This window comes from Capricornis sumatraensis, chromosome 14, assembly GCF_032405125.1.
Source record: "Capricornis sumatraensis isolate serow.1 chromosome 14, serow.2, whole genome shotgun sequence".
NCBI classification, from domain to species: domain Eukaryota; kingdom Metazoa; phylum Chordata; class Mammalia; order Artiodactyla; family Bovidae; genus Capricornis; species Capricornis sumatraensis.
The window spans coordinates 83214360-83229455 of record NC_091082.1 but is presented as its reverse complement, the minus strand read 5'-3'; the positions used below and the strand labels follow the sequence as shown (position 1 = coordinate 83229455).

Genomic DNA, 15096 nt, shown 5'->3' with positions numbered 1-15096 from the left:
CCGAGTTGATGAGACCATCCACCCATCTCATCTTGTTTCTGTCGTCCCCTTCTCCTCCTGCCCTCCATCTCTCACAGTATCAGGGTCTTTTCCAGTGAGTCAGCTCTTCGCATCAGGTAGCCAGAGTATTGGGTCTTTGGCTCAGCATCAGTCCTTCTAATGAATATTCAGGATTGGTTTCCTTTAGGATTGACTGGTTTGATCTTCTTGCTGACCGAGAGACTCTCAAGAGTCTTCTCCAGCACCACAATTTGAAAGCATCAATTCTTTGGTGCTCAGCCTTCTTTATAATCCGACTCTCATATGTGAACATGACTATAGCTTTGACTATATAGCCCTTTGTGGGCAAACCCTTTCCCAAAAATCAAGCATGAATTCATTCCACCATAATCTGAGAGACTGTTGTTGTTGCTTAGTTGCTCATTTGTCTCTGACTCCTGTGACCCCATTGACTACAGCCCACCAGGCTCCTCTGCCCATGGGTTTTCCCAGGCTAGAATACTGGAGTGGGGTGGCATTTCCTCCTGAAGGGGATCTTCTCGACCCGGGGATCAACCCGCATCTTCTGTGTCTCCTGCATTGGCAGGCAGATTCTTTACCACTGAGCCACCTGGGAAGCCCAATCTGACTTCTTACAAATAAGAAGGCTTAGGGCCTCAAGTGATTGTTTAATTCATATTTGCCTTTTTTTTTTCTCTTTTAGGAGAGAGACAAAGCTGCAAGAATTATTCAATCAGCTATAATCAATTTCCTCACTAAACAACGATTTAAAAAGAAGGTCAGCGCAGCATTGGTCATTCAGAAATATTGGCGAAGAGCCTTAGCAAAGAGAAAACTGTTAATGTTGAAAAAGGAAAAGCTAGAAAGAGTTCACAGTAAATCAGCATCTATTATTCAGGTATGGTATTCTGAATTTTTAGATTTAAAAAGGTTTAACGACACTTTTAAGAGAGTACAAATGATAAAGTTTTAAATTAAATTTTAGGCGTCTATATTTTTTCTAGCACTTTAACAAATATTTGGTATCTCCCCACTACCTGTAAAACTCTTGGCTATGTTGAACACGAGGATCAAACAAATCGAAGCACCCCCTTTGCTCTGACAGGGGGAGCAGTTTAATCCTGCACCCCGTGCTGTCTTGTTTGCTTTACATTTTGTTTTTGTTGCTCAGTTGCCCAGTCCTGTCCAGCTCTTTGAGACCCCATGGACTGCAGCACACTAGGCTTCCCTGTCCTCCGCTCTCTCCTGAAGTTAGCTCAAATTCATGTCCACTGAGTTAGTGATCCAAGGATCTCATCCTCTGTCGCCCCCTTCTTCTCTTGTCATCAGTCTTTCCCAGCATATGATATCCTACAATTTATTCATTTCTTCTATTGTCGATGGATATCTGGGTTTCTGGTTTTGAGCTGTATAACTGAAGGTTTTATGAACATGCCTTTTGGTGTGAAATATATACACTCTGGCGCATACCTATGAGTACAGTTGTTTGCCTTAAGGCATATGTGTTTCAGTTTTAGTAGATACTGACAAGGAGTTTTCTAAGCTGGTTATAGGACCACCCGCTATTTAAAATACTTGGAGGCTATCTCTTTAATTTCAGCGATTCTAGTCAGTGTGTAGTGGTACCTTAGAATAGTTGTAGTTTGCATTTTGTTGATAATGAATGACATTGAACACCTCTTCATATTGAAAATCTTTTGTGAAGTGTTTTTTCAAGGATCTTTTTTTTCCAGTTTTTATTTCGATTGTTTGCCTTCTTGTGGATTTGTGTGAGATCTTTATATATTCTGGTTATTGGTCCTTGTTGGATATATATGTTGTAAATATCTTCTCCCAGACTATTACTTATAGTTTTATATATTTCCAGTGAAAATTCTTAATTTTCTTCTGTGGTTAGTGGGCTGTGTGTGGGTGTGTTTTTTTGAACCATTTGAGGAGTACTTGTTTAACTGCTAAGACCTTGAAGATACTCTCCTACACTCCATTCTATTCGGAAAGCATTAATGTGTGGCCTTTCACATTTAGAGCTCTCTTGCAATTAATTCCTGCATATGCTTTGTGCTAGGGACCGTATTTCTTTTTGTATATACGCATAGCCGTTGTTTCAGTTACAGTTCACTGAAATGACCACCCTTGCCTCACTGTGCTACCTGTGAAGTGAAGTGAAGTCACTCAGTCGTGTCTGACTCTTTGTGACCCAATGGTCTGTAGCCTACCAGGCTCCTCAGTCCATGGGATTCTCCAGGCAAGAATACTGGAGTGGGCTGCCATTTCCTTCTCCAGGGGATCTTCCTGACCCAGGGATCGAACTCGGGTCTCCAGCATTGCAGACAGACGCTTTACCCTCTGAGCTACCAGGGAAGCCCCGTGCTACCTGTTGTGCGCATCAAGTCTTCTTTTCGCTGTGCAGTGCAGCATGTGGGGCCTTAGCTCCCAACAAACTGAACCCCCGTCCCGCGCAGTGGAAGCCAGCGTCCTGACGGCTGCGCTGCCAGGGAGTTCCCCTAGCATGGATTCTTATGTGTGTGGTTCTGTTTCTAGAATTTTTTTTACTGTTTCATTCTTCTTTTTATCTACCATCGAACCATATACTCTAGCTTTACAAGAAATCTGAACGTCTGGTAGACAAAGACTTCTTTTGTTTTCTTTAAGAAGTTTTTAGCTATCCTAAGTCCTCTGCATTTCCTTACAGATTTTGAATCTGAAGTTTAAAAAATATCAGGATTTGAGATTTAACTGAATATGTCAGTCAGTTTAGTTAGAACTGATATCTTTAGCTACTGAACATGGTATTAATCAATACCTATTTATTCAGGCCTTCTTTAAAAGCCTCCTAAAATGATTTTATTATCTGATGCAAGAAGTCTTAAATACCTTTACTTAGATATAGTATCTATTTTTTAAAATTTAAATTTAATAAATTTTAACTTTATGCAGATCAAAATTAAAATTTTAATTTTCAAATTATTAATAACACTCAGTAAAATGTGCATGTCTTTTTTGGTGTGCAGTTACACAAATTTAAACACACAGGTTGTGAACAGTCCATCTCCCAGAAGGACTTTTGCGTTCCATTTCTCTGTGGTCCGTTCTTCCTCCACACCCATGCACCAAGCTCTGTGCTCTATTGCTATAGCTTTGCATTTTTAAAAATATCACATAATGGAGCCTTACCACGTAATGGTAAGCCTTCGAGACTGGCCCTTTTTCTCTCTGCAAGAGGCCTCTGAGCCTCACCCAGGTGTTGCAGCTATCAGCGGTTGCATGTAGCCGTGCATGCATTCTCCTTCCTTGCTGCGTAGTGTGCCCTGGTGTGGCTGTGCCACAGTTTGATTATGTATTCATCTGTTGAAGGATATTTGCGTTGTTTCCAGTTTTAGGTGATTTCATTCTGTTAGGGTAAATATCTAGGAATGGGATTGCTGGGTCATTTGGTAAGTATTTGTTTAGCTTTCAGATCAGTTCAGTCGCTCAGTCATGAACAACTCTTTGTGACCCCATGGACTGCAGCACGTCAGGCCTCCCTGTCCATCACCAACTCCCGGAGTTTACTCAGACTCATGTCCATTGAGTCGGTGATGCCATCCAACCATCTCATCCTCTGTCGTCCCCTTCTCCTCCTGCCTTCAATCTTTCCCAGCATCAGGGTCTTTTCAAATGAGTCAGCTCTTCGCATCAGGTGACTAAAGTATTGGAGTTTCAGCTTCAGCATCAGTCCTTCCAGTGAATATTCAGGACTGATTTCCTTTAGGATGGATTGGTTGGATGTCCTTGCAGTCCAAGGGACTCTCAAGAGTCTTCTCCAACACCACAGTTCAGAAGTATCAGTTCTTTGGCTCTCAGCTTTCTTTATGGTCCAACTCTCACATCCATACATGACTCCTGGAAAAACCATAGCTTAGACATCGCCAAACCGTCTAGACTGGCTTATTCCATTTTGTATGCCCACCCCCAGTGTGTAAGGGTTCTAATTGCTCCATATCCTCAGCAACGCTGATCACTTGTGTTTCACCCGTTCTGATAAGTCTATAGTGGTCTCTTGGTTTTAATTTGCATTTTCTCAAAACCTATGTATATGTTTTCGAATGCTTAATTGCCTTTCAGTCATCTTCTTTGTAAAGTGTGTTGAAATCTTTTGACCATTCTTATAACTGAGTGCTAATCTTATTGAGTTTTGAGATTTCTTTCTATATACTGGATACAAGTTCTTTGTCAGTGATTTGCCTGTAAATGTTTTACAGAAAAAGTTGGTCCTTGATCTTGGTGAATGTTCTGTGTACTGGGAAAGAACATCTATTCTGTTGTTGTTGGATGCAGTGTCCTATAAATATAAGGCCGATAGTCCTTTTATGTCCTTACTGATGTTCTGTTTCCTTATTCTTGTGCCAAGAAAGCGGTGGTTAAGTCTCCAACATAACTGTGGATGTTGTCTTTCCCTCTTCAGTTTTATCTACATGTATTTGAAGAGGTTTTGTTAGGTGTGTACACATTTGGAATTGTTCTGTCCTCTAGGTGAGTTGAGTTTTTTATCATTGTTTATTGTTCCTTTTTATCCTTCATAATTTTCTTTGTTCTAAAGTCTACTTTGCATGTTCTTACTATAACCAAACTAGCTTTCACTTGATTATCATTTTCAGGGTCTATTTTTTTCCTTTATTTTACTTATTAGTCACTTAAATCATTATATACAGCTTGAAGTCTTGACAGCATTTAGTTTTTATGTTTTGAAAATTTCTTTTAATTGGTGATTTAGGCCATATATATTTCAGATATTTATCAATATGTTTGGGCTTTGGTCTGTCATTTTATCATTTATTTTCTGAAAGTTAGCTTTCTTTCATTTTTCTCTTCCCCCTTTCCTGTCTTTTCAATTATTTAAATACTTTTTAGTGTTTCATTTTAGTTTATCTTTTTTCATTTTAACTATTATTTTATTCCTCTGTACAGGGATTTATTTGGGAGATTTTTTGTGTTTTTTGGTTGTTTTTGGGGGGGTGTCTTTTTTTGTTTCGTTTTTTGGTTTATTATAGGCATTTCAGTATACAAAAGTTTTACTTAGAATCAATACTTTATCCCTTTAAATGGAATGTAGAAAACTTACCACTATCTAGATCCCTTTGCTCCCCTCCCTCGCTTATATGTTTTAGCAGCAACTTAGCAGCGGCAGCAGCAGCAGTTTTATTTATTAAACTTACATACAACTGAAACCACATCAGGCAATATTATAATTTTTGCTTTCGATCAATAAAATTTTAAGGAGTACATGAGAATCATATTCTATTAGTGCAGATTTTATCATTTCTGTTGCTTTGCTTTCTTTTATTATGGTATCGTGTTTGCAATTTATGAACCAACAATGATGCATTATAATTAACTGAAGTCCTTAGTTTCCAAGGGTTTCACTATTTATGTGGTATAGTTATGTGTTTGACAAAAATCCTGCCCTAAAAATCCTTTCTGCTTTACATATTCATCTCTTACCCTTCTTCAAAATCCTTGGCAACCACTGTTGTTTTTACTATTTTTGCTTTTTCCAGGATGTCCTATAGTTTGAATTCAGAGATATATAGCCTTTTCAGATAGATTCTCTCACTTCACAAATACACATTTAAGTTTAAATAGTCTTTTCCTGCCTCAGTAGCTTACACTGAATGACATTCCATTTTATAGATATACTACAATAGTTTATCCATTTGCCTATTGAAGGATATATTGGTTGAGACAATTTTTTCCCCAATCATTTTTTTTTCCTTTCTTGTTCCACATTGATACTTTGCATTAATCTTCAAGTTTATTGACTTTTCTGTCATCTACATTCCACTACTGAGCCATCCCAGTGAGGATTTGTTATTGTTTTGGTTATTGTGTTTTTTAGTTCTGATATTCCCATTTGGTTCTTAGTTGTATCTTTGATTTTTTTATCTGAGACTTTTAATCCTTCCATTACTTCCCACCACATCTTAGCAATATTTGGAGTGTTTGGGACAGAAGAATCGTCTTACAGCTAGAGCAGACTGTCCAGACAGAGCTTGAAGACCAGCAGCCAGGATCTGCTCGAGACTTCACAGCTTGCACATTGCTGGGATAATTACAGGGTTAGGGAACAGGGGGTGCTAGGAAGGAAGCAGATGGCAAACGGCTTCTTACTCCTCAAGTCTTTCCAGAATTACACTTTTTAACCAAGTAACTATAATTCCTAAATTTTATTCTTGATGAAAATACTGACTCAGAAAGTGATCCAGCTCACTTATTTCTCAAAACTCTTTGTTGACATTTGTTGTTATTCAGTTGCTAAGTCATGCCTGATTCTTTGTGATCCCAGGGACTGCAGCATGCTAAGCTTACCTGTCCTTCACTACCTCCCAGAGTTTGCTCAAACTCATGTCCATTGAGTCAGTGATGCTATCTCACCATCTCATCCTCTGCTGCCCCCATCTTTTGACTTCAGTCCTTCCCAGCATCAGTCTTTTCCAGTGAGTCAGCTCTTTGCATCAGTTGGCCAAAGTATTGGAGCTTCAGCTTTGCATTAGTCCTTCCAATGAATATTCAAGGTTGATTTTGAGAATTAACTGATTTGATCTCTTTGCTGTCCCAGGGACTCTTATTAACAGTTTTCTCCAGCCCCATAATTTGAAAGCATCAATTCTTGGGCTCTTAGCCTTCTGTATGGTCCAGCTCTTACATCTGTACATGACTACTGGAAAAACCATAGCTGTGACTGTATGGGCCTTTGTCAGCATTACCAGGCCTATGAACAGTTTCCAATCATTATAAGATATCTTATCAACCTTGACAGAAGGCAGAATATAAGAACCAGAGGTATATTCACAGGAACTTACCAAGAATCAATAGATAGCAGAATAGTACTATAGGTTTTTTTTTCCTAGTATGTTATTCTAATATAACATAAACTTATTTATATTTCTTATGTCTCCTGAGTACAAATGCTATGTAAATATCATTAGTATTTGGAGAAAGATTTTTGGATTGGCTACAGTTGTGTCAACATAGAAACAAACTATAAACAAAAGAGGTAAGTATCTCCTTCAGAAATATATTGCTTTTAAGTTTGATATGTTTGTTTTTAAGCAAAATGTTAGAAGAAGTGATAGTTTCAAAGGTCTTAAGCATAGAAAGTTGTGTCTATTTTATTTTCTGTCCTTTCTTACTTTTTTCAGAGATACTGGAGAAGATATTCCACTAGAAAGCAGTTTCTGAAATTGAAATATTATTCAATTATCCTGCAATCTAAGATAAGAATGATCATTGCTGTTGCTTCTTACAAACGATACCACTGGGCTACCGTGACAATTCAGAGGCACTGGCGTGCTCATGTTAGAAGCAAGCAGGATCGACAGAGATATGAACTGCTAAGATCATCCACCCTTGTAATCCAGTCCGCCTTCAGGAGATGGAGGCGACATAAGAGGCAATCACAAATAAATGCTGCCATAACATTGCAAAGAGCTTTCAGAGAGTGGCGTGTCCGGAAACACGCTCAAGAAGAAAGAGCTGCCGTGGTCATACAGTCCTGGTATAGGATGCACAGAGAATTACAGAAGTACATTCACCTTAGATCTTGTGTTATCATCATTCAGGCAAGATTCCGGTGCTTTCAAGCCCAAAAGTTATATACAAGGACCAGAGAGTCTATCCTGACTCTGCAGAAGCACTATAGAGCGTACGTGAAAGGAAAAGTTGAGCGCACAGGCTATTTGCAGAAACGGGCTGCAGCCATCCGCCTGCAGGCTGCTTTCAGGGGAAGGAGAGCACGTAACTTATGCAAGCAGATCAGGGCCGCTTGTGTCTTACAGTCATACTGGAGAATGAGACAGGACAGACTCCGATTTCTAAACCTTAAGAAAAACATCATCAGGCTGCAGGCACACATAAGGAGACGTCAACAATTACAGACATACCAGAAGATGAAGAAAGCCGCCCTCGTAATTCAGATTCACTTCCGAGCTTACATCTCAGCCAAGGAAGTTCTGGCCTCTTACCAGAAGACACGTTCTGCTGTCATCGTCCTGCAGTCTGCGTGCAGGAGAATGCAGGCCAGGAAAAAGTTTCTTCACATCCTCACAGCAGTTGTAAAGATTCAATCATATTACAGGGCTTATGCTTCCAGAAGAAAGTTTCTGACGCTCAAAAAGGCTACAGTGAAGTTACAATCCATTGTCAGGATGAAGCAAGCCCGCAAACAATATTTACATTTAAGAGCAATTGCACAACAGAGAGAAGAACACCTGCGGGCCTCTTGCATCAAACTGCAAGCTTTCCTCAGAGGGTACCTGGTTCGGAAGCAGGTGAGGCTGCAGAGAAAAGCCGCTGTTTCGCTGCAGTCTTATTTTAGGATGAGAAAGATGCGGCTGGACTACCTGAAAGTCTGTCAAGCAGCTGTTGTCATTCAGCGTTACTATCGTGCACACAGAGCAGGGGCCCAGCAGAGGAAGCACTTCCTGCAAGTCAGAAGAGCCGTGACCTGCTTGCAGGCCGCTTACAGAGGGTATAAGGTCCGCCGGCAGCTGCAACAGCAATCTGCAGCTGCTCTGAAAATTCAGGCTGCTTTTAGAGGCTATCGTCAGAGGACGAAGTATCAATCCATGCTTCAGTCTGCGCTCAAGATTCAGAGATGGTACAGGACACGCAAGATGGTTTCTGCCGTAAGAAGCCATTTCTTCAAAACAAGGACAGCTGCGATTTCTCTCCAGTCTGCTTATCGTGGCTGGAAAGTTCGGAAGCAGATGAGAAAGGAACATGAAGCTGCAGTGAAGATTCAGTCTGCTTTCAGAACGGCCAGGGCCCAGAAGGAGTTCAGGTTGTTAAAAACGGCAGCATCCGTGATCCAGCAGCATCTGAGAGCGCGCACCGCGGGGCTGAGGCAGCGGACAGAGTACACGGCACTGCGCCGGGCGGCAGTGACGCTCCAGTCCACCTGGAGGGGCCGAGCAGCCAGGAGGCGGATTCAGAAGCAACAGAGATGTGCCATCATCATACAGGCCTGCTACCGAAGGCACGTGCAGCGGAAGAGATGGGAAATCATGAAAAAAGCGGCTCGTCTAATTCAAATGCATTATCGGGCTTATCGTACAGGAAGAAAACAGCATCATTTGTTTTTGAAAACCAAAGGAGCTGCAATAATCCTACAGTCAGCTTTCCGAGGTGTGAGAGCGAGGAAGAAAGTGAAGGAGATGCACCAGGCAGCCACCACCATACAGTCTAGATACCGAGCGTACCAAGCCAGAAAGAAGTACGCCAGCTACAGAGCAGCGGCCGTCATCATTCAGAGGTGGTATCGAGCGGCTAAGCTCGCAGGCCGTCGGCGTGAGGAATATCTTGCTGTAAAGAAGGCAGCACTGAAAATCCAGGCCGTCTATAGAGGAGTCAGAGAAAGAAGACAGATCCGGCGCATGCACACGGCAGCCACTCTCATCAAAGCCGCCTTCAAAATGCAGCAGTCACGGAGGAGGTATCAGCAAATGAGAACAGCAGCCATCGTAATTCAGGTAAGGTACCGAGCGTACCGCCAAGGTAGAGCTCAGCGTGCAAAGTACCTGACCACTCTGAAAGCCGTTGCCCTCCTCCAGGCAGCTCTCAGAGGGGCAAGAGTTAGACAGAACCTGAGAAGGATGCGGACTGCGGCCACGCTCATCCAGGCCCACTACAGGGGGCGCCGACAGCAAGCCTATTTTAATAAGTTAAAGAAGGTGACGAAAACGGTGCAGCAGAAGTACCGGGCAGGGAGGGAAAGGCATGCACAACTGCGAAGGTACAACCAGCTGAGACGCTCCGCGATCTGCATTCAGGCTGCTTTCAGGGGCATGAGAGCACGAAAACGCTTAAAAGCCATGCATTCCGCCGCAGCCGTAATCCAGCGGAGGTTTAGGACTCTGGTGATGAGAAGAAGATTCCTGTCTCTCAGGAAGACCGCCGTGTGGGTTCAGAGAAAATACCGTGCAAAAGTTTGTGCAAGGCATCACTTACAACAGCTCCGGTTGCAGAAGGCAGCTATCAAAATCCAGTCCTGGTACAGGGGGTGGATGGTGAGGAAGAAGACACAGGAGATGCGCAGGGCGGCCACGGTCCTCCAGGCTGCGTTCAGGAGGCACCGCGCGCGGGTGAGATACCAGGCCTGGAGACGCGCCTCGCAGGTCATCCAGCAGCGATTCCGGGCAGGCCGAGCTGCGCGCCTGCAGAGGAGACAGTACCTCCAGCAACGACGCTCTGCCCTGGTCCTCCAGGCTGCGTTCAGGGGTATGAGAATCCGAAAACGTCTGAAAAGGATGCATGCCTCCGCGACCCTGATTCAGAGCAGGTTTAGGTCTGTAATGATGAGGAAAAGATTCCTTTCCCTCAAGAAAGCTGCTGTTTTTGTTCAGAGGAAGTACCGAGCCACCATCTGTGCCAAACACCACTTGCAGCGATTCCTGGAGTTAAAGAAAGCAATCATTATAATCCAGGCGTCTTACCGAAGACGGATGGTAAAGAAGCAGTTGCAGGAGATGCACAGGGCTGCGGCCCTCATCCAGGCAAGCTTCAGAATGCACAGAGCGCGCCTGGCCCTTCAGACCTGGAAACTCGCTGCGGTTCTCATTCAGCAGCGTTACCGGGCATACAGAGCTGCAAAACTGCAAAGAGCACTTTACATCAGATGGAGGCATTCTGCAGTGGTCATTCAGGCTGCGTATAAAGGGCTGAAAGCAAGGCAGCTTTTAAGGGAAAAGCACAGAGCTGCTGTCATAATACAAAGCACCTACAGAATGTACAGGCAACATTTTTCCTACCAAAAGCTTCAATGGGCTACAAAAGTAATACAAGAAAGATATAGAGTGAGTAAAAGGAAAGCTCTTCAACACGATGCACTCAAAGCAGCAGCCTGTGCCCGAGCTGACTTTCAGGATATGGTCATAAGGAGACTGATTCAGGAAAGGCGGCATCAAGCTGCCATTACTGTTCAGAAGCATTTTAGAGCCTTTAAAACACGGAAGCACTATCTCCACTTTAGGGCAAAGGTAGTTTTTGTTCAAAGAAGATACAGAGTGCTAATGGCAGTGCGAACCCAGGCAGCCATCTGTATCCAGTCTTGTTTCAGAGGATTTAAGGCACGAAGGGGTATCCAACTCATGCACCTGGCTGCCACACGAATTCAATCATGCTACCAAAGGCACCGGGCCAGAGCTGATTATCAGGCCAAGAAAAGAGCAGTTGTTGTCATACAGAATCACTACAGGTCGTACGTCAGAGTGAAAATGGAGAGGAAGGAATTTTTAGCCGTTCAGAAATCTGCACGAACTATTCAGGCTGCTTTCAGAGGCATGAAAGTTAGACAGAAATTAAAAACCATGCCTGACGAAAAGATGGCAGCCCCCGCTACCCAGCCTGCATTCTACTGTCACAGGACTGAGAGCCAGCATGAAGCTGGCCAGAGTCCAGCACTTGTGGCTCAAGGGCTGTATAAAACTTCTCTGGTTGGCCCTTCACAGGAAACAGAGCATCATTCTCAAAGAAAAGCTGCAGTCACAATTCAAAAAGCTTTCCGTAAAATGGTCACAAGAAGACTGGAAAAACAGAGGCGTGCTGCTGTGCAAATTGAGTCCTTCCTTCAGATGGCCGTATATCGCAAAAGATTCCTTCAGCAGAAAAGGGCGGCCCTCACGTTACAGCGGCACTTCAGGACACAGCAAAGCAGAAAACGGTTCTTACTGTACAGAGAAGAAGCAGTGGGTTTGCAGAATCCCCACAGAGCCTTTCTGCCTGCAAAACATCAAAGAGAACTGTACTTACAAATAAGGAGCAGTGTAATCATTATTCAAGCTAGAGTGAAAGGATTTATACAGAAACGGAAGTTTCAGAAACTTAAAGATAGCACCATAAAAATCCAGGTATTTATGTATTTAAGTATAAAGCTTTCATTCATCCTTGACCAGTATTTCTTAGAATTTTCAAAATGAGCTGCAGCAGGTTATAAAGAATAAGAGTTAGTTTATGTAACCATTTCATTTACCTTCCAAAATGGAAGATTTTTGAAGTTGGGTAAAAGGTGCCAATAATTGTTTACCCAAGACAGCACAGAATAAGATTGTTCTGGACATGATCACCCTAAACTTAAGTTATGACTGCATAGTTAAAAGCAAAGACTTTGAGACCATATGGTTGTAGCTGGCAACCTTATATGTTTTGAGAACAGCTAGTGGTGTCCTTTGGAGAAGGTAGTGGCACCCCACTCCAGTACTCTTGCCTAGAAAATCCCATGGACGGAGGAGCCTGGTGCGCTGCAGTCCGTAGGGTCTCTAAGAATCGGACACCACTGAGTGACTCCACTTTCACTTTTTACTTTCATGCATTGGAGAAGGAAATGGCAACCCACTCCAGTGTTCTTGCCTGGAGAATCCCAGGGACAGGGGAGCCTGGTGGGCTGCCATCTATGGGGTCGCACAGAGTTGGACACGACTGAAGCGACTTAGCCGTAGCAGCAGCAGCAGTGGTGTCCTTGAGTTTAATATCAAGTTCAAGTTCTCCGTGATGCTGAAACATGTCAAACCACATCCATGGTAGCCACTTGGCTCCATTTTGGACACCTGAACCACAGTTAATCCATTTTGATTTTTAAATGCTTTCTTTTCTTTAACAGCTAAAGCAGATATACAGTATATGTTTAATAGGCCACAAAACAGGCTGTTCTAGTTAACACAAAGTTCAAGTTAAGTCATGTGATAGCCGAAATGACTTCCCCATACTTCAGTATATGGAAATTTCTTCATCGTAATACAGAATGAGAAATGGATGTGGCTGGAAACACAGAGAAGGGAAACCTAAGCTGGTCCCAGTGATCAGAGAAGGCTTCTTGGAATGAGTGGGGTTTAAGATAAGAGTTAAGCTTAAGCTGAAGGAAATAGCCTAGTAAACTGTATTGAACGAGTATTCCAGCTGTAGGGGGTAACACGGAGCTCTAAACTGAGAGTGAGCACAGGTGTGCAATAAAGGTGATCTGAGACCATGGAGTGAGAGGTGGGCAGCTCTGTAAGATGGAAAAAGGTTAGCCTTCATCCTCTGGACTAAGAGAAGTTCTAGATGAGTTTAAGGGGAGGAACAGAATCCTAGTTTATCTTTTTAAAATAACTCAGGCAGGGTCTTGCCTGGCAGCCCAGTGGTTAAGACTCTGCACTCCCAATGCAGGGAGCGCAGGTTCAATCCCTGGTCAGGAAACTGCATTCCCACATGCCCCCAGTGTGGCAAAAAAAAAAAAAAATTACTCAGCAGGAATGTGGAAGATGGACTAGGCTGCGGGTGGCCAGTCAGGAAGCTGTAGGCAGTAGGTTGGGGAAAGTGAATCACACTGAACAGAGGGCAATGACATTAGGATCTTCAGGGTCCACGTGAGCAGAGGATGGGACTGGCCTTACACGGAACCTAAATAGAGCCGAGCCACCTTTGAGCCCAAGGCGACAAAAAGACTGATACCTGGCTCCCTCTAGGGGGTGTTTGTCTACATAAAACCGTATAGAAATACTCTGAGTCAAGGACACCACAGGAGTCAGTTTGACCATACATACCAATCTCGCCTGTCAACTGAGTTTAGCAACCGACCCCCACGTAGGAGGTAGTTATCATATCTGTTGTAGGTATTTTGAAATCAAGTAGACTCAGGTTCAGATTTTGACCCTATTCACTTACTATGAGGTAACAAGTCTCAATGTTAATTTCTGTTTTGTGAAAGAGAGAGCTTAATTATCATCTCACAAGATTTTTGTCAGGATTAAATAAGATAGGTCTGCTGCTTATTAAACGTGACTTCAGCAATTTCCTTTACTGGTGTCAGTTCCTCTGGGCCTTCATTTCCTCATCTCTAAATTAGAGGTAATAGTGTCTACCTGTGTTACCGTAAGGAATCGTAGCGCTGAGTATTGCGCTAAGCACTTAAGTTGTAACTATCACTTAAGCTTTTAGTCAGCTGCAGGGTTGCCAGAATCGGAAAGTCTGATGGTCGCAGCTGGATGGATGTTGGGATTCCGCAGCCAGCTGGCCTGAACCCAGGTGCATCTGAGGTGGGGTAGGGAGGGTGGTGGGGAGGTCCCCGTCCTCTCCCCGGAAGCGGAGTCGGCACGTGCGTGTCCTTTGTGTTCCTTCACAGGGTTGAAAAGGTGAGGGCAGCGCACGCACCTGGCTTCCCAGGCTTTGTGCAGCTCTTACAGCTCAAATACTTGCTAGGATTGTGTGAGGCCTAGCCGGCAGCCAGCCACAGGGGTAAAAGCACAGATCAGACCACTGTTCTCAGAGAGCTCACATGTCAGGGATGAGCGAGCCTCACAGAAGAGTTGGGATGTGACGGCGTTTCTGCAGTTGATCTTGTCTGCCTGAACTTACATTAGTTGTTTTCCAATACTGACTAAAAAAAAAAAATTAGACATCTCATTGCATATTTGTTATGTTTATTTGTTTAATAGGCTGTGTGGAGGAGACACAAAGCCAGGAAATATTTACGAGAAGTGAAAGCTGCCTGCAGGATTCAAGCCTGGTACAGGTGCTGGAAAGCACGTAAGGAGTATCTGGCTGTGTTAAGAGCTGTTAGAATCATTCAGCGTTGCTTCTGCACCCAACAGCAGAGAAGACGGTACTGTGTCCGCTGTGCAGAGGACAGTGTGGTGTGTGTGTGTTTGTGTATCAAATAATACCGCTTGTTGGTTTTTCTTTTAAATAGTTGCTATGCTTCATTTATATGGTTTGTTGATGTTTTCTCCATTATTGTAACAAAATTATCTCTGAAATTGTTTTATTTTTTGAGATAGAGTCTTGATGGTATAATCCAGTTGTTGTCCAATTGCTCAGTCATGTCTGATTCTTTGTGACCCCATGGACTGTAGCACGCCAGCCTTACCTGTCCTTCACTATCTCCCAGAGCTTGCTCAGACTCATGTCCATTGAGTGAGTGATGCCATCCAACCATTTCATCCTCTGTCTTCCCCTTCTCCTCCTGCCTCAGTCTTTCCCAGCATCAGGGTCTTTTCTAATGAGTCAGTTCTTCACATCAGGTGACCCAGGTATTGGAGTTTCAGCTTCAGCATCAGTCCTTCCAATGAATATTCAGGACTGATTTCC

The 15096-nt window shown here is 43.2% G+C and overlaps 1 protein-coding gene across 2 annotated transcripts in view; it reads left to right on the top strand.

The window, feature by feature from the left end:
* The window catches only part of ASPM (assembly factor for spindle microtubules), a 61318-nt gene that overhangs the window by 33596 nt on the left and 12626 nt on the right, over window positions 1–15096 (top strand). Inside the window, exons 17-19 of one of the 2 annotated variants that reach the window (XM_068986209.1) lie at window positions 704–898; window positions 7179–11882; window positions 14445–14611. In XM_068986209.1, coding sequence (XP_068842310.1) covers window positions 704–898; window positions 7179–11882; window positions 14445–14611 — 5066 coding nt within the window. The remainder of the gene's footprint in view (window positions 1–703; window positions 899–7178; window positions 11883–14444; window positions 14612–15096) is intronic. The other variant, XM_068986210.1, reaches the window with a different exon arrangement.